We start from the raw sequence: 24,875 nt of genomic DNA on the forward strand, positions 1-24,875 counted from the left end.
AAGATTTTGCATCTGAAAAAGCTGGTACTAATACTTGTCATTAATTTTGATTTGAAATTCACTCCTCATCATTCTCAAAGTGCGCACCACATATTCTTATTCTTGCAAACCAGCAAATATAAGGGAGCATAGCTGAATCTTATACAGAAGAGTAATTAACATCAGAATATCTACCAGTACCATTGCTAAACACAAAAATATTGTTATATCATCAGCAGACACGCCCAGCTTGAAAGTGTGACTTGCATCTCTCCTACTAAAGTAAAGCTGGTGCATTTTTTTCCATTGTATTTCATGCAAAAGGTTAGTGGATGTATGGAATGAGCTGGCTGAAGAGGCAGTTGAGGCAGGGACTATTGGAACGTTTAAGGAACAATTGGACAGGTACATGGATAGGATAGGTTTGTAGGGATATGGGCTAAACACAGGCAGGTAGGACTAGTGTAGAGGGACATGTTGGTCGGTGTGGGCAGGTTGGGCCAAGGGGCCTGTATCCACAACGATGTATGACTATAAAGTAGAAACTACAACATTGGGGACATGGATAGCACCATGACACTCGGTTGCAGAGTTTTTTTAATTGATCTAGAGGAGAGCTAGCAATCGCTTTTCCACAGTGTTCTATTGGTTGTTCCCATGGACATGGGCCATTCACAGGATCTATGGAAGTCCGAGCAGTCAATCATGCAAATTATTACAGATAGGTAACAGGGAAGGAAAATCTTAAGCCATATTATCTTAAAACATATTCCAGAGTGCAATATAAAGCTGAAGGCATACAGATGAGGTTTAGGTGGTGAAATATAGTTATTATTTTTAAATGTTTATATTTTGAGGTTATTGCAATCTACGTGGAAATGGTTAGGATTTAAAAAATTGCGAGGTAGTAATCACAGCATAATGCAACATTTTAAAACTCAACATGCCGCATGGAACAATTTCGTACCTGCTCATGATTTTTTTGAGCAGAACTCAAAAAGGAGAACTTTTGCAGTCATTGCAAAGTATAAATATACATTTTATCTTTTAAATTTGTTTTGGTAATTACACAGCTTTGTTGTTCTATGCTGAGTTGCTGTATTTGAGTTCTGTTTTTCGTGCTTTGTCCCTTCATGTGGTTTAGCCAACTCAGCAGGTAGCAGGAAATACAGGCAAGACTCTGCTGACTGTGTTTATTTCATTCCTAAACAATGTTCCATTAACCCCTTGCATCATCAGGGAAGGAGAGACTGAGAGTCGCCTTTCTCTTCAGAAACCTTTTGGATTTTTCCAGGATCTGAGTGCAACTGAATGAAAATGGCCGCATAATTCAGTATTCGTGTGAAACTTGATGCATCCGAGACCAGTCTGTGATTGCCTTTGATGTCATGCTTTTTTCAAGTGTGGTACGACACTAGTCATGATAATAATCTCCCCATGATTAAATAATCTGAACATGGATCCCATCAGTCAGATAGAGCTGTGACAGTTTAGTTCAGAGACACAACATGAAACAGGCCCTTTGGCCCACCGAGTCCACACATCGATCATCCGTTCACACGCCAGTTCTATGTTATCCCACTTTCTCCACCACTTGCTGCACATTAGCGGTAATTTTTAGAGGCCAGTTATCCTATAAAGCCGCACACCTTTGGGATGTGGGAGAAAACTGGAGCACTGGGAAGAAATCCACATGGTCCTTGAAGGGAGAATGTGCAAACTGCACACAGTCAGCACCCAAGGTCAATATTGAACCCGAGCCTCTGGCACTGCGGCTCCTCCAGCTGCATTACTGTGCTGCCCAAAATGTGTCGCTATAGTAGTTTTTTAACATGCCATTGTGGTTTCACCTGTGACCAACCATTTCAAGATTGTCTGAATGTGAAAGCTTAAAAGAATGTAAATATTCTGCGAACATGTAAGGAAATACCGATAATTCCATTTTGTATTTTAGGTGCTGCACTTGGTTGGCTGTTGGGCCAACGCATACCCGAGAATATCAAATTAATTCAATATGTTGTGACCTCAATCCTGCTGCTGCTCAGTGCTATGTGCCTGTACTGGGGATTGCATTACTTTGGTGTAAACGTTTCCTGGTAAGTACAGCAATCTTCACACATTTCTTTCCTGACAACAATTGTTTGTGTGAAGTTATTTTTTAATTTCTATGTGGCAAACATCTGTTAGAGAAAGGAACTACTGTAAACAACCTAGAAAGGAAAAGGAAAAGTGTAGAGTTTGAGAAGATATTTCTTGCACTCAACTTCAGTCCCGTGAATTAAGTCAGAAGGTGGAGGGGCACTCAATCATGGAGACAGCATAGATCGAGCCCGTCAGCTCTCCGAGTCTGTGCTGACCATTGAATAGCTATCCCTTTATTTATTTATAAAGGATTTATCCCTATCCTCTCCTAGCCCATTTTATTCACCCCACATTCCCATTAACTCTTCCCCACCTCTCCCAAAAGATTCTACCATCTACACACCAGAGGAAATTTACAGTGGTCAATTAATATACCAACCAGTGGGTCTTTGGGATGTGCGGGAGGATCCATTTCAAGTGTAGGCATAGAGGTCTATTCATTAATCCTCACAGTTCAAAATATGACAAGGAATATTGCATGATATGCCAACAAATAGTTTGGCCTTGGTCTTGCATGCTTCACTAGCAACTGAAGCCAAAGGCTTGGCCTCCAATGATTATGTGATGCATGCCAATTAACAAGTGTAGATGAAAGGTAAGGGAAGATATGGTGAGATCAATGGGGAGCTTGGGGAGAGGTCTGGCGATTGGGGGCCTGTGGATAGAGTTCAAAGCTTAAGTGAAGGTATCTGGAGATCTGAGGAGGAGTGGCAGGGTTTCTGAGCCAGGTAAGTTGGCCAACTTTGGAGATTGGCAGATAATCTCTGGCTAATAAATAGATCAAGTGTGTTTGAAGAAAAAAACATAGGGGACCCTGGTTGGCTTCATGGGGCTAAACTGTAGGAGAACTCTCATAAATTGACAGGCACTCTTCAGAACAACATGTGCCAATAATGCCTCTTACAAGGTCCCTGACAGATCATCGTACCACATGCAACTGATGAAAATAATGCATCAAGATGCAAAGAACTACTTGGACAGATTTTCTAAGCAACACAATCCAAGGTGGTCGCAGTTACGTTTCGCCCTGGAAATAAGTGATTTCAAGATGCTTGATGCTGAACCAAAGAGCCCTCTGTGTTTGCATTTCTAGGCCAGAAATTTCTAACTGAGAACATTGGCACAAAAGTTTAACAAAAGACAGAACAAAGAATGTTTTGTGATCAGAAGTTGTACACAAAATGCATGGCACTGTGAATTGAGAGCATGAGTAATTTAGTATGTCCCATCTCGATGCTGTTGCATATTATAAGGCCATCTATCTTTTAATCAGCGAGGAGCAATTTAATTTATAATTTAAGCTAATTGTTTTTATGCCAGACTCGCAATGGTAAGAGCTCGTTAGTTTTAGGTGGACAATATAATTTCAGAATGAATATAAAACAGATCTTGCAATCAACAGGTGAAATAAATCTGACAGATTCAGTGAATGGATTTGTAACTGCAAAACACAAGTGTTTATGTAGCCTTAGCCTACAGTTGGGCATGCCTTCCGATTTGAATTTATTACATGTAACCTATTGAAAAGCATTCAGGCAATAAAGGGATACAGATTATGGGATCTGATGAACTATTACAGTGCGCAATCTATTTGTGTATTCCCAATATTATTTCCCTGTAACTTACCCTCTTTCACAATGGCCCATCGACTCGTACAACTTTCTTTGTGCCTTTAACCTACATTTTCGTGTAATTTACAGTGGCCAATAAACCTACCAGTGCGTCTTTATATTGGTTGGGGGGGGGAGGGAGCCAGAGCACCATGGGAAACGCACATGGTCATGCAGAGAACATGTGAATTTTGCACAGTCAGCACCTAGAGTCAGGATTAAACCTGACCTTGGCACACGTTGTTCTGAAGAGTGCCTGTCAATTTATAAAAAGTCTGTGAATAAATTGTGTGGGAATTACCAACCCTCAGCACCATCCACGTGTGGTACAATGTCGCAAACAATGTGGAGAGTGTTCACAGTTACGGGATTGCACAGTTACAACAGTTCATCAGATCCTTTGGTCTGGCATCATGCAAACTTGCAGTGTTCTTTGTATAGGTTGTGATTGATAGGATGTATTTTCTCTGTTGTAAGGGAGACTTCAAAAGGGAAAATACTTCAAAAATACTGAAGAAGGGTTCCAACCCGAAACATCACCTATTCATTTTCTCCAGAGATACTGCCTGACCTGCTGAATTACTCCAGAATTTTGTGTCTATCTTCGGTTTTAAAACCAGCTTCTGCAGTTCCTTCCGATTTACTTTGCCTCTTAGATTTTCAAGGGAGAATTGGCCCTTGTGAATTTGAAAGCACTTTGCATTCTTTTCTTTCGTGTAGAGGTTTTTGTGTAGAGGCTGAAGCTCCTACCCCCCTACCCCCAACAAGCACGTGCCCAAGTTTTGTTTCCTTCGTTTTGCCGTTGTTAAAGAACAAGCATCTACTACCTTTGCCAAACAGAAGATAAAGACTTTTATTTCTTGTGATGAAAATGTTTTCTTTTAACAGGTGATAGTCAATGTTTTGAAGATAAGAAAGTTCTCTGGAGTGTGCAGACTAACCAGAGAAAAACATATTTGCAAAGCACTCTTTTGTAAAGCATTTGGACATTCTTATCGTATGGTTTATTGCCAATCTGATCAGTGTTTTTCAGACAGGGAGATATAACAGTTAGGCTGATGTTCATTTTCACCAATGCGCAATGTTGCACTGTGATGAAGCCAATAAAGTCTGCATGACAACCCTTCAGGCTCTTCCCACATTCTGCCAAAATTAATCTTCAGAGCATTGCTCTAAGTAACCTAATAATAAACCAACCAGATGGACTATACGCTTGGATTCTGAAAGAGGTAGCAGTTGAGATCGCGGAGGCATTAACGGTGATCTCTCAAGAATCACTAGAGTCAGGAATGGTTCCAGAAGACAGGAAAATCACAAATGTAAATCCACTGTTTAAGAAGGGAGCGAGGCAAAATAAACAAAATCACTGTCTGGGTCAGTTAGCCTGACTTCTGTGGTTAGTAGAATTTTATCATCCATTATTAAGGATGAGGTTTCAGGTACTTGGAAGAACATGATAAAATAGGCCAAAGTCTGCATGGTTTTGTTAAGGGGAGATCTTGCCTGACAAATCTATTGGAGTTTTTGTGAGGAGGTAACAAGCAGGACAGACAAAAGAGAGTCAGTGGATATTGTTTACTTGGATTTTCAGATGGTTTTTCATAAGATGCCGCATGTGAGGCTGCTGAACAAGATAGGAGCCCATGGTATTAGAGGCCAGGTACTCACATGGATAGAAGATTGGTTAACTGGCTGAAGGCAAGGAGTGGGAATGAATGTGATTTATTTCAATGTTGTTTTAATCGCTGCCTCAATCTCTTCTGGCAGTTTGTTCCATATACCCACCATCGTTTGTGTGGAAAAAAAACCCTCAAGTTCATATTAAATCTTTCCCCTCTCACCTTAAACCTCTGGTTCTTGATTCCCCTACACTGGCTAAAAGACTGTGTCTCTATCCTATCCTTTCCCTCATGATCTTATAACCTCAATAAGATTACCCTTCATCCTCTTACGCTCCAAGGAATAAAGTCCTAGCCTGCCCAGCTTCTCCCTATAGCTCAGGCCCTGCAAGTTCTGGCAACATCCTCGTAAACCGGAGGACATAGGTTTAATTTCAGGGGGGAAACTTTTAATAGGGATCTGAGGGGCAACTTTTTCTTTACACAAAGAGTAGTGGGTATATGGAATGTGCTGCCAGAGGAGCTAGTTAAGGCAGGTACTATCACAACGTTTAAAAAACATGTTAGCAGGTACATGGATAGGAATCCCAGTTTGGCGAAAGAACAAACCAGGAAAGGTAGTGCATCCGTGGCTAACAAGGGAAATCAAGGATAGTATTAAAACAAAAGATGAAGCATATAAATTAGCCAGAAAAAGTAGCATACCAGAGGACTGGGAGAAATTCAGAGTCCAGCAGAGGAGGACAAATGGCTTAATTAGGAAAGGGAAAATAGATTATGAGAGAAAACTGGCAGGGAACATAAAAACTGACTGCAAAAGCTTTTATAGATATGTGAAGAGAAAAAGACTAGTTAAGACAAATGTAGTTCCCTTGCAGTCGGAAACAGGTGAATTGATCATAGGGAACAAGGAGATGGCAGACCAATTGAACAACTACTTTGGTTCTGTCTTCACTAAGGAAGACATAAACAATCTGCCGGAAATAGCAGGGGACCGGGGGTCTAATGAGATGGAGGAACTGAGGGTAATCCGGGTTAGTCGGGAAGTGGTGTTAGGTAAATTAAATGGATTAAAGGCAGATAAATCCCCAGGGCCAGATAGGCTGCATCCCAGGGTGCTTAAGGAAGTAGCCCCAGAAATAGTGGATGCATTAGTGATAATTTTTCAAAACTCTTTAGATTCTGGAGTAGTTCCTGAGGATTGGAGGGTAGCTAATGTAACCCCACTTTTTAAAAAGGGAGGGAGAGAGAAAACGGGGAATTATAGACCAGTTAGCCTAACATCGGTAGTGGGGAAAATGCTAGAGTCAGTTATGAAAGATGTGATAGCATCACATTTGGAAAGTGGTGAAATCATCGGACAAAGTCAGCATGGATTTATGAAAGGCAAATCATGTCGGACGAATCTTATAGAATTTTTCGAGGATGTAACTAGTAGAGTGGATAAGGGAGAACCAGTCAATGTGTTATATCTGGACTTTTAGAAGACCTTCGACAAGGTCCCACATAGGAGATTGGTGTACAAACTTAAAGCACATGGTATTGAGGGTTCAGTGTTGAGGTGGATAGAGAATTGGTTGGCGGACAGGAAGCAAAGAGTAGGAATAAACGGAATGGCAGGCAGTGACTAGTGGGGTACCGCAAGGCTCAGTGCTGGGACCCCAGTTATTTACAATATATATTAATGATTTGGACGAGGGAATTGAATGCAACATCTCTAAGTTTGCAGATGACACGAAGCTGGGTGGCAGTGTTAGCTGCGAGGAGGATGCTAGGAGGCTGCAGAGTGACTTGGATAGATTAGGAGAGTGGGCAAATGCATGGCAGATGCAATATAATGTGGATAAATGTGAGGTTATCCACTTTGGTGGCAAGAACAGGAAAGCAGAGTATTACCTGAATGGTGGCCAATTAGGAAAAGGGGAGATGCAACGTGACCTGGGTGTCATGGTGCACCAGTCATTGAAAGCAAGCGTGCAGGTGCAGCAGGCAGTGAAGAAAGTGAATGGTATGTTAGCATTCATAGCAAGAGGATTTGAGTATAGGAGCAGGGAGGTTCTGCTGCAGTTGTACAGGGCCTTGGTGAGACTGCACCTGGATAATGTGTACAGTTTTGGTCTCCTAATCTGAGGAAAGACATTCTAGCCTTAGAGGGAGTACAGAGAAGGTTCACCAGATTGATCCCTGGGATGGCAGGACTTTCATATGAATAAAGACTGGATAGACTAGGCTTATACTCGCTGGAATTTAGAAGACTGAGGGGGGATCTTATAGAAACATATAAAATTCTTAAGGGGTTGGAGAGGCTAGATGCGGGAAGATTGTTCCCGATGTTGGGGAAGTCCAGAGCTAGGGGTCACAGCTTAAGGATAAGGGGGAAGTCTTTTAGGACCGAGATGAGAAAACATTTCTTCACACAGAGAGTGGTGAGTCTATGGAATTCTCTGCCACAGAAGGTAGTTGAGGCCAGTTCATTGGCTATATTTAAGAGGGAGTTAGATGTGGCCCTTGTGGCTAAAGGGATCAGGGGGTATGGAGAGAAGGCAGGTACAGGTTACTGAGCTGGATGATCAGCCATGATCATATTGAATGGTGGTGCAGGCTCGAAGGGCCGAATGGCCTACTCCTGCACCTATTTTCTATGTTTCTATGAAAGGTTTAGAGAGATATTGGCCAAACGCAGGCAAGTGGAAACTAGTGTAGATGGAGCATGTTGGTCAGCATATGCAAGTTGGACTGAAGGTCCCGTTTCCACACTGTATAACTCTATACCTCTAATACAGCAATGCTCCATGATACCTGTTACAAACTAAAGTACTTGTTCAATGTATTTACTACAAATAAAGCACAGGCTCTTTTGTAAATAATTTACTCTTGGGTGTTCTAGGACAATTTCACTTGCTACCAAGTGGTGTGCCAGACCTGAATGGATCCGACTGGACACGGCACCATTCTCTTCACTGAGCCGGGATGCAGGGACAATCCTCGGACTTGGCATCGGACTCTGCTCACCATTATACGCCAGCACACTGGGGTGGAAGATGACGTGGAAGGTGAAAGCAGTCTGCATTGCACTCTCTGAGCTCATCATTCAGATAATGGATCGGGTTCCACTGCCAAAGTACTCCACCATCCTGTTTTATGTTCTGTTCTACCTGAAGAATGCATTTGTTCCCATTTTGGTGATTGCTATTATCCCGTGGCTGGTCCATTCCATTTTTCTAATTCAGCCAACTCGGAAACAAAAGCAGCTTTAAATAGTTATTTAAAAATGGTTCAGCCTTCCCCAGACACATTACTAATACTAATTCACCTCCCAATGCCTCCTTAGTATTGAGTGCTGATCTGAATCAAGGACAAACAGTTTGGATGTCAAAAACAGAAGAAGGTCTGAAGAAAGATTCCAACCCAAAATGTCACCTATCCATGTTCTCCAGAGATGCAGCCTGACCTGCTGAATTACTCCAACACTTTGTGTTATTTTTTTTAATGTTTGGATGTTCTTGCATTGACCAATACTGTTTGGGGGCATAAGTTACAGATAGTTCTAACTTACAGCTGTCCTAAATAACGAGAAGCATCTACCTGACTACTTCCCATCATTATGGCACAGACATTGTAGGCTAAAGTATCTGTTCTTCAGCTGCACTGTTCTGTGTATGGTGTGTCAACTTAGTTTACAAAGATATTGGTCACTCTGGAAATCCTTCCATTGCAAATGTATTGTTGACCTTCCTCTCCTTCTGCTGATCACTTCCTATTTCTCTGCCTTTCTGACCTTTCTCGCACAAAGTACTTTATGTTAATGCTGCTGTGTAAATTTTCCCACTGTATCCTCAATCTAGTTAGCGAAGACAATCATATGTCTATATTTAAAGTTAATATGTTACTGCCAAATAAGACCACACTGGATTTTTGGTTACTTTATCCCGTTCTTCTAGCTTCTGTTCATATCTTCATTGTTGTTTGGGATAAGATGATTATTGAATCAAAACAGAACTACATTAGGAATAGACCACATAGCTGCTCAAGCGAACTCCACCGTTCAATAAAATCACGCAGATCTGATTGTAACCTTAGCTCTGCATTCCAATGCACCAGTGGTAACATTTCACTCACTTGCTCATCAAGTATCCAACTAACTGCCCTCAAATTATTGAACGGCACTGCTTCCAATGTCCTTTGAGAAAAAGAGTTCAAAAGATCCACAACCCGCAGAGAGTGAAAATAAATCACTCTTCTTGGCGATGGGGCAGCTGGAAGAGCTGCTGCCTAACAACATGTCTATGTGATGGACTGTCAACATCTACTTCCCTCTACAATTTCTTATGGTTTTGGGCAGAGCTGTTCCCAAACCAAGTTGTGATGCTACCCAACAGTATGCTATCCCTAGACATCGTGTTTCTAGGTGAAATCATACTTTTATATTAATTTCCCTTAGCAATAAAAAATAACAATCTTTCCAAATTATTGGCTGTATCTGCATCTCCATCCTTTGTGGATCATATTCTACAATACTCAGTTCCCGTTCTTTAGAAAAATGTTCTTAGATAAACGTCTTTACATTTTCCCTGCCAAAATTGACAATTTTCCATTTTCCCACAATCTAATCCATTTGCCAGATTTGTGGTCCACTCATTGAACCAGTCTATATCCCTTATGCTCTCTTCACAACTTACTTTCTGATGTAACTTTGTATCAATGGTAGATTTACCATTCATATTTCAAAACCTGCCTTCATCCACATCATTAATAAACTCCAATAAACATTAATAAACATAAACATTAATAAACAGAATAGCGGAGGTGCACCAGTTGTTGTCTCTTTAAAGTATAGTATGTGCACCAGTATCCACCGAATGTTTTCCTCACCAAAGAACCCTGATACATTGGCCAAACATGGTTTCCCATTCACAAAACCCTATTGACTTTACCTTTAGGAAGCTTCTAACATTTGCCCTATGACAGATATGGAGCTGGCCTGTTCTTTCTGTTTTCTCCCTCACGTTTTGAAGTACATTTGAGTTACATTTGCGAGTCTCCCGTCCGTAGTTCCATCATGTGGATTTGAATCATTGAATATGCTTGGAAAATTAAATATTGGTTACCATAGTATTCTTTGCGCAAGTACTGTATTAAAATCCACTCTTTTAGAAGTTTTCTAATCACTCATATTTTATTTATTTTGCATGATTGGACTTCGTGATGAATATTTTTTTTTCTGCTCATTGTAATTTAAGTAAATTATTATAATTCTACCTGCAAAACAAATTGTTGAAGAAAATTAAAAACAGCTTGAAAGGAAAAGAATGACATTGATTTTTTTTGTGATGCATGAGAATTTCTATCCAAGAAATTAGATAGCATAGTGACTGATTTTCAAACGGCTAAGTATATAAAATATGATTTTCCTATCAGTGGCCCATGCTGGCAATCGTTTCTAGGTGAAATCATACCAACTAGGACGGCAAAGTGATAGAGTTGCTGCCTTACAGCTCCAGAGACCTGGGTTTGATCCTGACTACGGGTGCTGTCTGTACGGAGTTTATACGTCTCCCTGTGACCTGCGTGGATTTTCTCCGGGTGCTCCGGTTTCCTCGTGCATTCCAAAGACGTACAGGTTTGTAGGTTAATTGGCTTTGTTAAAATTGACCTAGTGTGGAGGATAGTGTCAGTGTACAGGGATCACTGGTTGTTGTGGAGTCGGTGGGCTGAAGGGCCTGTTTCTGCACTGTATCTCTAAAGGAAAGTCTAAACTGTGAAATTGGACCGGACATTCCATGTGCTATCCATAGGTAGAGCACTTGGATGAAACCCACAGTCACAGGGAGAACATGCAAACTCCACACAAACAGCACCCGAGGGCAGGATCGAGCACAGGTCTCTGGCACTGTGAGGCAGCAGTTCTACCAGCTGCGCCACTCTGCTGCCCATGGTTACTCATACTAGTACATTCTTATTACCACAGCAGCTGAGCATAGATACATTGAAAACCATTCAGGAACTAGGGTAAGGATGTAAAACACCATTGGTCTTCTCGAGCCGAGACTCCATTGCTGCATCAGTCCAGATTTGCACGGTAATACTTTGCAAACATGTAGAGACTTCATCGCACACCTCGTGCTGCACAATCTCACAAAAACCCTGAGGGCCATGAGGTGGAACCTGGAGGGCAGCAGATGTATGGAGACCAGGAAGAAAAGGAAAGCTCCTGGGATTCTCCCCTGCTCAATATCTGCAGCCTTGCCTCTCATAGAACAGTGCTGCACAGGAACAGGCCTTCAAACCACAATGTCCACGCTGAACATGATGCCAAGTTACACTAATATCCTCTGCCTGCACATGATCCATACCCCTCCATTTCCTGCATAACTCAAATCCTCTTAAATGCCATTATCATGCAGGCAGTGCATTCCAGTACAGCACAGAAACAGACCATTTGGCCCACAAGGTTTGTGCCAAACATGATGCTGTAGAAGATCAAACTCCTCTACCTTCATTGATCCTTATCCCTTCTTTCCCTGTATATCCATGTACTAAAAGCCTTGTAAATGCCACTATCATATCTCCCTCCACCACCACCCCTGGCCGTGCAATGCAGACACCCATCACTTACTATGAAGAACATGTCCCACTAACAGATGGAAAGCACAATGGGCACAGGTTAAGGGATCCTCCTGACAATAATGCTCCTTAAGATTCTGTTAAAGCAAAGTTCCCAGTGCAGCCAAGTGACCCTCTTCACACACCAATTGTCACCATCAACATAGTACAAGACTAGGAGCCCAGATCACACGTAAATATCCCTCACATCCCTCTTTGCAGCTGCACCGGCAGTGAGCAAAACACAGGTGAATAACTAAACAGAAAATTGCTGGAAACAGTCAATGGGTCAGGCAGCATCTGTGGAAGGGGATCAGGTACCAGGGGGCGCCGCATGATGGCTGCCTCGCCTACAGTCTGAACTTTTCAAACTCTTTTTGTTATTTTTGGTAAGTTTTTAAAGTTTGTGTAAATGTTCTCTGGTTTGTTTTACGTGGGGGGTGGGGGAGGGGGAAACTTTTTTTTCTATCTCTTACCTTGCCGGAGATGCGATTGTTTTCCGGATCGTATCTCTGTCGCTCTGCGGCCTAACATCACGGAGCTGGAGGTCTTGACTGGGACTGACCTTGAGTCCCCGCGGGGGCGTGGACTTATCATCTGAGCCTGCGATCCCTTGCTTGGGATCGACGCTCCAATGCAGCCTGCGGACCTTAACGTCGGAGCTCACAGTCTCGGGTTGAGACCGGTCGGGAGCTCCAAAAGCTGCACGAGGTTCGACTGGTCCCGACCCGGGGTAGATCGCCGGCACGGGGGAGCTGAGACCCCCCCGATGCAGGAGCTTGATCGCCCCGATGAGGAAGGCTCGCCGCTGGCTACGGGAGTCAAGATCATCCCGTCAACGGAAGGTTAGAGGCCCCCGACCGCTGGAGGACAAAGAAGGGAGAGATTGAACTGTTTTTCACCTTCCATCACAGTGAGGAATGTGGAGGAGTCACTGTGGTGGATGTTCATGTTAAAATGTATTTTTTGTGTCCTGTTGCTTTTTACTGTTATGACTACTGCAAATGAAGTTCCTCGTATGTTGCAAAACATACTTGGCTAATAAAGTTTTATTGTGATTGTAATGTTCGAGGTACAGCCATTTTGTCGTAATTGATTTAAACAAATAAATGTATATCTATACTAGTTAGCTTGTGTTATTTCTGCCTGTTGAGAGGCATCTGGTTTAGCAAACCCAGACCTCTAGGTAAAATATCTTGTGAGGATTTCCCCCGTCAGATCTGAACAATGACACTGACATATCTTGTGAGGATATATCCATTCCTGTATCTCCCTGGTGTGTAAGCAGTCTCGCTGCTGGAGAAGGGTACTGTGGTTCCACTCATCACCGAGCCTCTGTCACTTGTTCCACCCTTCCCTCCTCCACCTGACTCCATCTGCTAATCGATCTCTCACACCTTTAGACTTTACAAATAGAGCACGGAAACAGGCCCTTTGGCGAGTCTGCGCCGACCAGCGATCACCCTGTACGCTAGCACTATCCTATACACTAGGGACAATTTACAATTTTACTGGTCAATTAATCTACAAACCTGCATGCCTTTGGAATGTGGGAGGAAACCAGAGCACCCGGAGAAAACCCACGCGGTCACTAAGCCATTTGTATCCACCTATTGCATGCCACCTCTTGCTCCACCCCTCCTCGCATCTCTTTATACTGGTTGCTTACCCTCTACCTTTTCAATCCAGGTGGAGGTGCCTTACAGCGCCAGAGACCGGGTTAGATCCTGACCAAGGGTGCTGTCTGTGCGGAGTTTACATGTTCTCCCTGTGACTGCGTGGGTTTCCTCCAGGTGCTCCAGTGTCCCGCCACATCCCAAAATCAGGCATTTGTCTGTTAATTGGCCTTTGGAAATTGCCCCCCTAGTGTGTAGAGAGTGGATGAGAAAGTGGGATAATATAGAACTAGTGTAAATGGATGATCGATGGTCAGTGTGGACTCGATAGGCCGAAGAGCCTGTTTCCCTGCTTTATCTCTATTTCAAGGGTCTCGACCCAAAACATTATCATTCCATTTTCCTCAGAGCTGTTGCCTGACCCACTGAGACCCCCTGCAGGTCTCCTTACCTTAATGAGTCTGTCTTCTGCCAGGCGCTCCCTTCAGTAGATGTCTTGGTCTCAACACAGAGGATCTCCCTACTGGCACGTAATCTCACTGTCCACAACATTGTCCTTTAAAGTGCATGTGGACCTGTCTCCCTTGCACGCAAGTCTTTGTGTCCTCTACAGCCGACAGTGCTATTGCTGTGTGGCTTTCATGGGGATTGTGACATTGAGGTCTAACACCCTTTTTTAAAGTTATAGACAACAAAGGGCCAGGAACTGAGACAAACCCAAGGCTCATTTAGGAATTGTACAAATGCCAATTTGGTGCCTGTAAACCCTCAATTTAGCTTTGGTCTGTATTTTGGCCAATTTTATGATTTTTGCAGTGGATTGAATTGGCACAAGCAATGTGTTAGCACCAACACTAAATATGTTAGCACAAAAGTAAACTGAATCCAATATCTAGACATATGCATACAAACAAATGAATTCATACTGCTTGTGAAACTTTGGTCAAAAGTTTGCATCAAAGTTCCTATAAACATGTCGAGCTGGTGAGCCTCAACAGATCTGCAGTGGACAATTAAACGTGCAGTTATTACAAATAAAGTGTGAGGTTCTGTTACCCACAGGCCAGATATTAATCAAAAGTACACAATAGAGTTGCTCAAGATCACATCAAATCTTTAACAAATGGCACAGCTTAATTGAAACAAAACTTCATTGATGCCTCATGTACTTGACTTTGACAGATTCATCTAACACTGCCAATGATTACACTTTTAGTCTATAGGTAAGTTCAGCCCAATTGTACAATATTTGCTATATCAAGCAGTTCTCCTGCAAACTACAAAAGTTTAATTTAAAGATAATGGAAACAGACCAGTGAGTCCACGTTTACACTGGTTCAATGTTACCCTGCTCTCTCATCCACTCCCTAGATCTTCGGAGCAATTTTACAGAGGCGAATTAAACTATTGGGATTAATTTTTGGGGTGTGGGAGGAAGCCGGAGCACATGAGGAGACTCACCTGGCCACACTAACAGCGCCCGAGGTCAGGATCGAACTTGGGTCTCTAGCGCTGAGCAGCAGCTCTACCCGCTGCAGAAATAAAAGTGTTTCTGTTTCACTGAAAATTTGTGTGGATGTGAATTACAAATTTAATGCTGTCACTTTTATATAAATAAAATTCCTGAAAATATCCATATACTAAAACTCTCGTTTGTTTGTTTGTTTGTTCCTGAACTACAGCCAAAACGGTACATGATAGCGTGACAATTTTAGGCCCACCTTACTCACCATCATCCCTTTGGTGCGAATGGAAGACTTTTCATTGAAATCGGTGCTATATTTTTAAAGATATTCACATTTTAAAGTTTAAATCTATCTCCTAGGGAGGGAGGGAGGGAGGGAGGGAGGATAAGAGGGGTTGAGGGGGATGGAGGGGTGGGGGAGGGGAGAGGAGAGGGTGCTGCACCAATGCAGGAGAGGTTTGGGCCCAACGGGTCCACTTGGTCTAGTACATTTTTAAAATTACCATTCTATTTTCGCTATTTTTTTAATAGACATAGAGTATTCTGTGAACACTTAAATAAATTTAATAGGATTTTTTTAACCAATTACATTCTCTATTCTTGGACTGAGCTCTCTTGCTGAGATGCGATTCTGGGAGACTGAAGAAATTGGTGAGATTTGAACACCAGAAGCTCCATGCCGAACATGATGCCAGATTAAACTAATCTCCTCTGCCTGCACGTGATCCATATCGGCGAACCAGGAGGAAGTTCATGCAGTCAAGGTTTCAAGGTTTCAAGGCCAGTTTATTGTCACATGTACCAGTTAAGGTACAGTGAAATTTGAGTTACATGGAGGACATGCAATCTCTACACAGGTATCATATCATATATATACAGCCGGAAACAGGCCTTTTTGGCCCTCCAAGTCCGTGCCGCCCAGTGATCCCCGTACATTAACACTATCCTACACCCACTAGGGACAATTTTTACATTTACCCAGCCAATTAACCTACATACCTGTACGTCTTTGGAGCGTGGGAGGAAACCGAAGATCTCGGAGAAAACCCACGCAGGTCACGGGGAGAACGTACAAACTCCTTACAGTGCAGCACCCGTAGTCAGGATCGAACCTGAGTTGCATTCGCTGTAAAGCAGCAACTCTACCGCTGCGCTACCGTACCGTAGCGCTGGAGATCATGATTTAAACTGGGCCACTGGATCAGTGAGGAAGTAGCTCTACCAGTTGCACCACTGTGTCATCCAATGACTCCCCTAGTCCATGGATTACGAGAAGATCGTGAAGTTAGGGACTGTGATTCCTGGAGGGGAAAGGCCCAAGAATTTAGACAACTCCCAGGTACACATTAAGATACTATTGTCCCAGAGGTACCTTATAACTGACAATCCCAGGGTACCATTGGCCCATGTTGGTCTGCAATGCTTCTAAAGGAGCATTACATGATTTCATCCTCTGCAGACTGATTTACAAATTGTGACAGGATTGCAAGAGTGACTGACAACAGGGTGAATGCCTAGACCTTTCCATCTCTTGGCTTCTCAGTTCCATCTAAAACCTTTATTCTCCCCACTTCCCCAGATCCTAGGACTCATCGACACACCAGCAGTGGTTCACAGTTCAATTAGCTTTCCAACATGCGTCTTTAGGATGTGGATGGAAAGCAGTCCGCCTGTTGGAAACACAGATGGTCATAGGGAGAAGGTGCACACCCTACACAGACAAACAAGATCAGGATTGAACCCTTGCTGGATCTGTGATGCAGAAGCTCTGTACGGGCATAGTTGTACTGCCAAAAGGTCACACTCACACAAAACAAAGGCATTAGATTTATTCTGTCACCTTTGGCTGCTCCTGCTTCAACTTCTTCAAGGAACTTCTTGTAGACACAAAATGCTTGAGTAAAAGAGAGAGCATCTCTGGATGGAAAGGAACTTCTTCAATGCTTAGTTCCAGCAAATCCTTCTTTTTTTTAATCCTTGTTGACAATTTCTCACACTTCCTTTGATTTAAATGTTATATTTTCCATTGCGAGTGGCCTATCAGCATAGATTCCCTACAAAAACTACATCAATGAAAGGCAGACTTTGGATGACATTTCTGTTCAGAAACATAAACTGCAGCCCTGAAAAAGATGTGAACTATTCCAATAATCTGTGATATTCTTTGCACCTGATACAATTTGAAGGAATAAATGAAAATAAAGAGGAAAATAATTCATAATTTAAAATCTTTGACATATTCATCAGTCAGATTAAAAGTATGTTGATATTTTGTGACTCATCAGTGATTCAGAAAGTTGCAGATTTAAGTAGCAGAAAGCTAGAACGGCAGATGCACAAATATTCAGGGATCAATTGTTTACCATCAGAGGAGAAATAAAGATTGGAACTTAAATTAAAAAAGACTACATTTTTTAAACACGGTTCAGAATTTGAAAATATCCTTAAATACCCAACTAATAAAGTAAATTTGAGACACAAGGAACTGCAGATGCTGGAATCTTGAGCAAGAAACAAAGTGCTGGAGGAACTCAGCGAGCTAGGTGGCATCTGTGGAGGGAATGAACAGGTGATATTTTGGGTTGGGACACTTCTTCAGACCCATATAAAACCATACACATTTATGTGGGACAACATTTTTTAAACACACATTTAAGAAGATCGACCTAATAAAGCTCTGAAGAAGGGTCCTGATCCGAAGCGTCATCTGTCCATTTGCTCCACAGATGTAGACACAAGGAATGGCCGATGCTGATTTACAAAAAGAGACACGAAGTAACCTTGCAGGTCAGGTGGCATCTCTGCAAGCCATGGACAGACAGGCCATGTGTCAGGTTGGGACACTTCCTCAGACTATCTATAGCGGGACTGCGGGAGGTGCTGGGGTGAATGGAGAAAGCTAAGAAAAGAGGAGGGGGTGGGACAAGACCAGGCAAGCTATAGGTGGATACAGGGAAAGGGGTGGGGATATGAGGGGTACAGATAATATTTGACCCACTGAGTTCCTCTGTGTTTGTTAAAAAAAAAACTCAATTGGTCTAACCAACCATTTTGATAGAACAACTAGTATTAGTTTTCATTCAAACCGGTTAAAACTTTGCAAGCAACATTAACCCTGCCCCTTTAAATTTGCGTTAATTCAATGTTGTTGGGGTTTGGGGGTTTTTTTGGGGGGGGGGCGTGGTGAGAAAGGGCAACATTAGTGGTTAGAGCAACATTCAGGACCTCCAAAGACACTTGTGGAAGACAAGCTGTCCTGATTGCCATTGATTGAGTGATCGATTGAAAGATACAACAGAGAAACAGACCATTTGGGCCGTTCACAATATTTCTAAGTGATACCACCCTTCACAGCCACACCCTACAGACTTAAGGACAATTTACAGAGGCAAATTAACCTACAAAGCCGCACGTCTCTGGGGTGCGTGGGGCAACCGGGACACCCGGAGGAAGCCCATGTTGTCACAGGGTCCAGGAGAGAACGTGCAAACTCCACACTGCAGCCGAGGTCTCGATCGAACCCGCGTCTCTGACGCTGTGAGGCAGCAGCTCTACCTCTTGTCTTGCCACTATGGCCAACCCCCCCAAACAAAAATAAGGTTATTGCAATGAAAGCTCCAAAGTGGCCGCCTTTGGCCATTGAGACATGATTGATCACCTTGTCCATGCTAAAGCAATCACTACGCTCCCATTTTGCAAAACGACCCCGAATCGTGATAAATAAATGCAAACCTCAGCCTTTAGTCGCCACCTCTGATTCTCAGAGGCAGCAAGTCTGCGGAAAGACGCTAGGGGGCGCGCCGACCCACATAGACAACACGGATAGTTACAAACATTGCAACAAGTCATGGGCGAACCTCCTTGTGCATAATTGTGTGTCTAGTGACTTTTAAACATCACACTTTTCCTAGAATATCTTGAAATTACTTTGGCGTACTCTTTGCGGTAATCGAAGATTTTTTTTTTCAACTCAAGTAAAACATAAGGAGCCGGGGAAAGTTAAATAAGTTAATATTCCACCTTTTACATGCGGTTTTGTCCCAGTCTGTTGCGTCTCCGTTATCTTCAGAGAGGTGAGCCGATACCCCAGGAACGCTTGACCGTAAAGGAGGACAGCTAAATCTAAATCACTGAAAAATCTAAATCAGCAGCACTGCAAGCAGAACTTAGTTACAATTCTACATATTTTTAAATCCATTTTAATAAGAAGGATCTGCAAGAAATTCTGTGACTGAAAAATCCCGGTACGTGTTCATTTGCATGTTCCGTTCGTACTGCGCCGCTATCCGCACTATTTAGCAAAATAACAAATAAAAGTGACATATGTATATATTTAGTTAAAAGACACAATTCGCAACAGAGCGTCGTTCCGTTATGCAGCACTTTCGTAGGACCGTTCATTAGTTGATTCAGAAAAAAAAATGCGCATTGATTTTTATGAACATATTTCAACCAGATGTTTAAAATCAGTAGAAGGTGAGAAACAGAGCATTTCATTACTTCTTTCAACGCGGCATCTTCGGGTTACAACCTTACAACCATTTAAAACCTAAAATTCGGAGTCCAACCAACCAACCCAAGCGGTTAAGTTTCAAGTAGAAATTATACTTCACAGTCCGAATTTATGATTTGTCAAAATGTAACCATTCCGTCTTTTGTTCCCGAATCGCGAATTCTTCTCGAATTAACCACCGCCGGACTAGTTAATTTGCAAGTCTTGTTACATGAAACGTTTTGTAGCCGAGTACATTCCACTAAGATATCCTTTAAGATCAACTTTATTCTTTGGAAAAAATGGGAGTTGGTCCGCAGGCTGATTTTATACAGATGTTAGTGGGTGTTTTCAGCACTGTTTGCCAACAGAATACTCCCACTCATTAGAGGGAATGTGGCCCAATCATTTCTGAGCTTCCCCAGGATGTGGGCCCTGACTTGGATCTTGAAAGCTAAAACCCCCACGAAACCAGTGAAAGATAGAAAGAGGAATTAAGGACCGTTGGGAGTAAAGTTGCTAAGCACATCTGTAAGTTTGTTTATTTTTGCAAATTCACTATTTCTGTTTACAGTCTCCTTTCACTGCTCGCTGACGCCAACCTTCGAGGCTTTGGTTGAACACAATATGCAAGAGGATTCCAATTCTCCGTTTTCTCCAGTGGATAGTTCAAGCAACAGCGAGGGAGAACAGGACACGCAGCAGAAGAGAAATGGCAGGAAGAGGCGTTCGGGCCAAAGGTCTCATAGACCCAGCACCGGGAAGAAAGGCATGAAGATCTCTCCTCTGGCGCAGAGTTTAGAGGACATACAGACCCAGAGAGTCGTGGCTAACGTGAGAGAGCGTCAGAGGACGCAGTCCCTCAATGATGCATTTGCAACTCTTCGCAAAATCATTCCCACTTTGCCTTCAGATAAACTCAGTAAAATCCAGATTCTTAAACTGGCCACGAGGTATATCGACTTCCTTTACCAAGTTCTGCAGAACGACGAGATGGATAGCAAGGTAACGAGCTGCAGTTATCTGTCACACGAGAGACTCAGTTATGCCTTTTCAGTGTGGAGGATGGAAGAGTCCTGGCCTTTGTCTGCCGGCCCTTAGCGTCTGCTGTCAATCAGGTAAATATGTAGCACTCGGTGTCGAGATGTTTTCAAAATAGCCCCGTTGTTTCCACTATATAACCGAAACAGGCAGCTGTTCGGAAAGATAGTGACATGTGTAACCCGTGCCACGTAGAAGAGGTTAAATAAATACCTAACAATAATGAGGTCTTTTCATCTCAATTTCAAGCGTTCCCAGATGATGCCGACCTCATGCTGTTCAGTTCCCCTTTCACTTTTCCAATGCCCCCTTCAAACCTGTATTTCCCCTCTTACTTGTACTTTTGAGTAACATTTATCCCCCCCACCCCGTGTTTCATTTCCTTCGCACCTCATCGTATTTGTACAAAAAGGGGCTTTGAAGGGTCACGATGTGGAACCCACCGGTGACCGCAGTCTCCCTTGTCCCGGCTATTTATTGAGTCTGAATCCAGAGCGTGAAAGAAAGTTTAAGTCAACAGTAAAAGTTCCCAGTCCCCATTGGTGTCTCGTATCCCAAATCTTAGGAAATGTTAATCTTCCATTCTAATCCGCACACATACACACTCAACTCCGGTACCCAAAACGCGCTCTCTACACAACAAACACATTTTCCTGATTCTCAATAACATGATCACCCTCAAAGGTTTTTTTTAAACAAAACATGTGTGTTGTTGTACCCAAGCAATCGTCGGCTGTTGCTTTGCATGCCTCGTGTAACAACAAAACATCCACATTCGCTTTTATTACCACCGAGGCCTGCAACACCTCAAAAGTGCCAGGCGCGGGTCTGGGAAGCTGTTATTTACTTCAGATATTGTATTATTTGTCCAATCATTCCTATCATTTTCTCTCTTGAACTGTAGGTGTATTGATTTGCTACGTGGGAACTCTACGCCAGCGCATCAAGAACATTTTTAAAGATGAACTGAGTGTAAATCAAAAGACAAGGGCACGTAAATACTGGGCTGCGGATGTGGGTACAGCGAGAATCACACCGGGTTACCCGGCAACATTGGTCCGTGGATTCCATACCTATTTATTTGCATGTGTCTGCAAGGCATCAATCGCACCGTATATCGGGTGGCCAGACTGAGAAACCGTCTTGATTAACAAGGGAGAAAACAAAGAGACATAAACTCAGAAGTTCAGAATATTATTTTTTTATATTTTAATTGGAAACCGAACTTTATTTCTGAAGAATGAGCTCCGAATTTCGTCGACCGTCTTGTTATTTTAAGGAAAGCTCTATGGCGTTATGTTTTGTAATAAACGCACATATATTGCGTCCATTTTATTTCTGTTTATATTGTGCATCGAATTTTGGAAACTCCGTGCTCCCTGGGGGCAGAGAGTGGGGCCTTTAGTAGTTAAACAAAAAAAAAACTCATGGCGGATAAGGTTTGAGAGAAATATCGTTTCCATATGTTTTACCCGGTGATCCCTTCGAATAGACTTGTTAAGTTTCATCCCCACGAAGAGCAGTTCCCGAGGTTTTAAATGTTTTAAAGTTCCACTTTCAATGAATCTGAAGATTCTGACATTTAGAACCACTCCCCTCAAAATAAAAACAAAAACAATTGGGATTAGTGATTCAGGATCTGAAAACAATCGTAAAACGACACAGGTAGAATGTCGAGAGTTTAATTATGAAACATCGTCTATGAATTTCATCCCAATCTCAGCCCATGAACAGAATGTACAGGTTTAATCTTCAGTACGCGGCACATATTGGCTCGACTTTGCCAGAAATCCCCTTTACCAACACGCCGTGTTATTTTAAAACATTGTTGAGTGCTTTACCAAAATCTATTTCTTCTCTGAGTGGCCCCTTTCCAACAGACGATGAGTTAGTGAGTGAGAAAGAGCGGTGGCGAGTTCGTGGCGCAGGTGCTGCGGGACTTGCGTTGGTTCCCGTGAGGACGCGGGACAAAGAAGAGGAATTCACCCAACACAAACGTTTAAACCTCAATCAGATGGTTTGCGATCAATAATACAAACAGAAGGAGCGAGAAAGGACGCAGTTCGGTTTACAGAACGATGCTGCACCCGTCCGCTGCGAACTACCAAACTGGATTTAGCTCTGAATTCAATGCAGTGTTAAAAATGCAGAATTAATTGGTTCTCCAAAAATTGCAATTTCTCTCCAATGTTTGCATTATGCTCTAAAGTTTAGTCACGAGTGATTTAACATTGTGACGTATTTACCTTTTTAACAGAAAATTCAAACTTGCTTTTAATTTTCTTATAACTTGAAATAAGCGTACAATAAAAATGGAATAGTGCTTTCAAAAGATCGCAGCAGAGTATTGGTTATTTAATGCGCAGTCTACGGTTCCTTCTCCTTTGTAAATTTGTATTTTTAATAAAAGCTTTAATGGTTACATTTGATAAAGGAGAACACTTCTAATACAAACCCAACTATTGTTTGTTAATCAGGTCAGTTCTTTGCCGCAATAATATTGTGTGACAGGACTCCATTATAGAGATGATTCTGGAGATCAGAGTGGCCCTTTGGTGCATTTTGCTGCTAATAAATTGTTCCACTTCTGACAACAGCCAATGTTCTGTTTTCAGCTGGTTCTTGTAAGGTGGGGAAGGCTTAAAGTCCCCAGTCGACACCTGGAGCGGGTTCGTTTCCTTCCTCTGACCCCCTTTGTGTAATTCCAGTTTCCCTGCTCTGTAGCAATCCAAAACACATCCAAACACACAGAACCTCGCTCACTCACACCGAGGTCTCAAAACACACTTGTAGATCAACAGAGTTGAACACAGCCTCGCTCCTTTCACCCCCACCCTCAACCCCAGATTTCAGTGTACATCATAGCATGTACGTTTAACGTTTCCGAAATCATACACTAAAATCACAAACTAAAACGAGTCCTTTACTTTCCTCTTGATTTATTGCATTTGATTTATTTATCTGATCAATATCAAAATCACCTGGCCAAAAGTCACCAAAACTCCACTGTAAGGACACTGGGTTATCTATTCTAGCTTTTGGGATAACGAGAAGACATTTCCCCCCAAACACAAGGCTTCTGAACCTTTCCTTCCAACATGTGCCTGCCTGGAATGTTGGCCTTCGTAACAAGAGGAGTTGAGTATAGGAGAAAAGAGGTCCTTCTACAGTTGTACCGGGCCCTGGTGAGACCGCACCTGGAGTACTGTGTGCAGTTTTGGCCTCCAAATTTGAGGAAGGATATTTTTGATATGGAGGGCGTGCAGCGTTGGTTCACTAGGTTAATTTCCGGAATGGCGGGACTGTCGTATGTTGAAAGGCTGGAGCGATTGGGCTTGTATACACTGGAATTTAGAAGGATGAGGGGGATCTTATTGAAACATATAAGATAATTAGGGGATTGGACACATTAGAGGCAGGAAACATGTTCCCAATGTTGGGGGAGTCCAGAACAAGGGGCCACAGTTTAAGAATAAGGGGTAGGCCATTTAGAACGGAGATGAGGAAGAACTTTTTCAGTCAGAGAGTGGTGAAGGTGTGGAATTCTCTGCCTCAGAAGGCAGTGGAGGCCAGTTCGTTGGATGCTTTCAAGAGAGAGCTGGATAGAGCTCTTAAGGATAGCGGAGTGAGGGGGTATGGGGAGAAGGCAGGACGGGGTACTGATTGAGAGTGATCAGCCATGATCGCATTGAATGGCGGTGCTGGCTCGAAGGGCTGAATGGCCTACTCCTGCACCTATTGTCTATTGTCTATTGTCTATTGTCCTGACAAGTGTGAAGAGTTTTCTAATCCCTGGTTGTGATTAACAACCAAGTGGCTGATCGCGTGGAGCCCGATTCTATTCTTTAAAATGTAACAAAATAGCAAAGGGGCAAATTAGTTTTTACACAGAGTGTGTGGTGGGAGCCTGGAACGCATTGCCAGGGGGGGGTGGTGGTGGCAGATGCGACAGTGGGTGTTGAGGCTTTTAGATGTGCAGGGAACGGAAGGATATGGATCATGTGCAGGCAGGTGAGATCAGTTTACCTTGGTATCATGTTCGGCACAAACATTGCGGGCCGAAGGGCCTGTTCCTGTGCTGCACTGTTCTGTGTTCAATGTCTAACAGGTCGTGCAGTGATTTAATTTAAAAACAGAAATGAGAGTAGGTCACAGGATGGAAAGACAAATACGAATGACAACTTTTTCTTGGAAGGATGAAGATGCAGAAAGTTTAGCTACTGAAGGAGGAGAGATAAGGCAGGGAAGATAGACACACATTTCTGGAGCAACTCAGCGGGTCAGGCAGCATCTCTGGAGAAAATGATT

At 42.8% G+C, this 24,875-nt stretch overlaps 2 protein-coding genes across 3 annotated transcripts in view; both read left to right on the plus strand.

Annotated features, from left to right (window-relative positions):
* Nucleotides 1-10,613, plus strand: part of g6pc3 (glucose-6-phosphatase catalytic subunit 3) — a 27,970-nt gene extending 17,357 nt beyond the window's left edge. For both annotated transcript variants that reach the window (XM_078424484.1, XM_078424483.1), the window contains exons 5-6: nt 1,934-2,075; nt 8,238-10,613. In XM_078424484.1, the coding sequence (XP_078280610.1) occupies nt 1,934-2,075; nt 8,238-8,607 (512 nt within the window). In that variant the 3' untranslated portion in view covers nt 8,608-10,613. The remainder of the gene's footprint in view (nt 1-1,933; nt 2,076-8,237) is intronic.
* Nucleotides 10,614-20,022: 9,409 nt separating this feature from the next.
* LOC144607587 (twist-related protein 2-like) lies at nt 20,023-22,785 on the plus strand. Its single transcript, XM_078424505.1, has 2 exons — nt 20,023-20,644; nt 21,472-22,785. The coding sequence occupies exon 1, from the start codon at nt 20,154-20,156 to the stop codon at nt 20,625-20,627; it is 474 nt and encodes a 157-aa protein (XP_078280631.1). The 5' UTR covers nt 20,023-20,153; the 3' UTR covers nt 20,628-20,644; nt 21,472-22,785.
* Nucleotides 22,786-24,875: the final 2,090 nt, after the last annotated feature.

This window comes from Rhinoraja longicauda, chromosome 29 (genome assembly GCF_053455715.1).
Source record: "Rhinoraja longicauda isolate Sanriku21f chromosome 29, sRhiLon1.1, whole genome shotgun sequence".
NCBI lineage: Eukaryota > Metazoa > Chordata > Chondrichthyes > Rajiformes > Arhynchobatidae > Rhinoraja > Rhinoraja longicauda.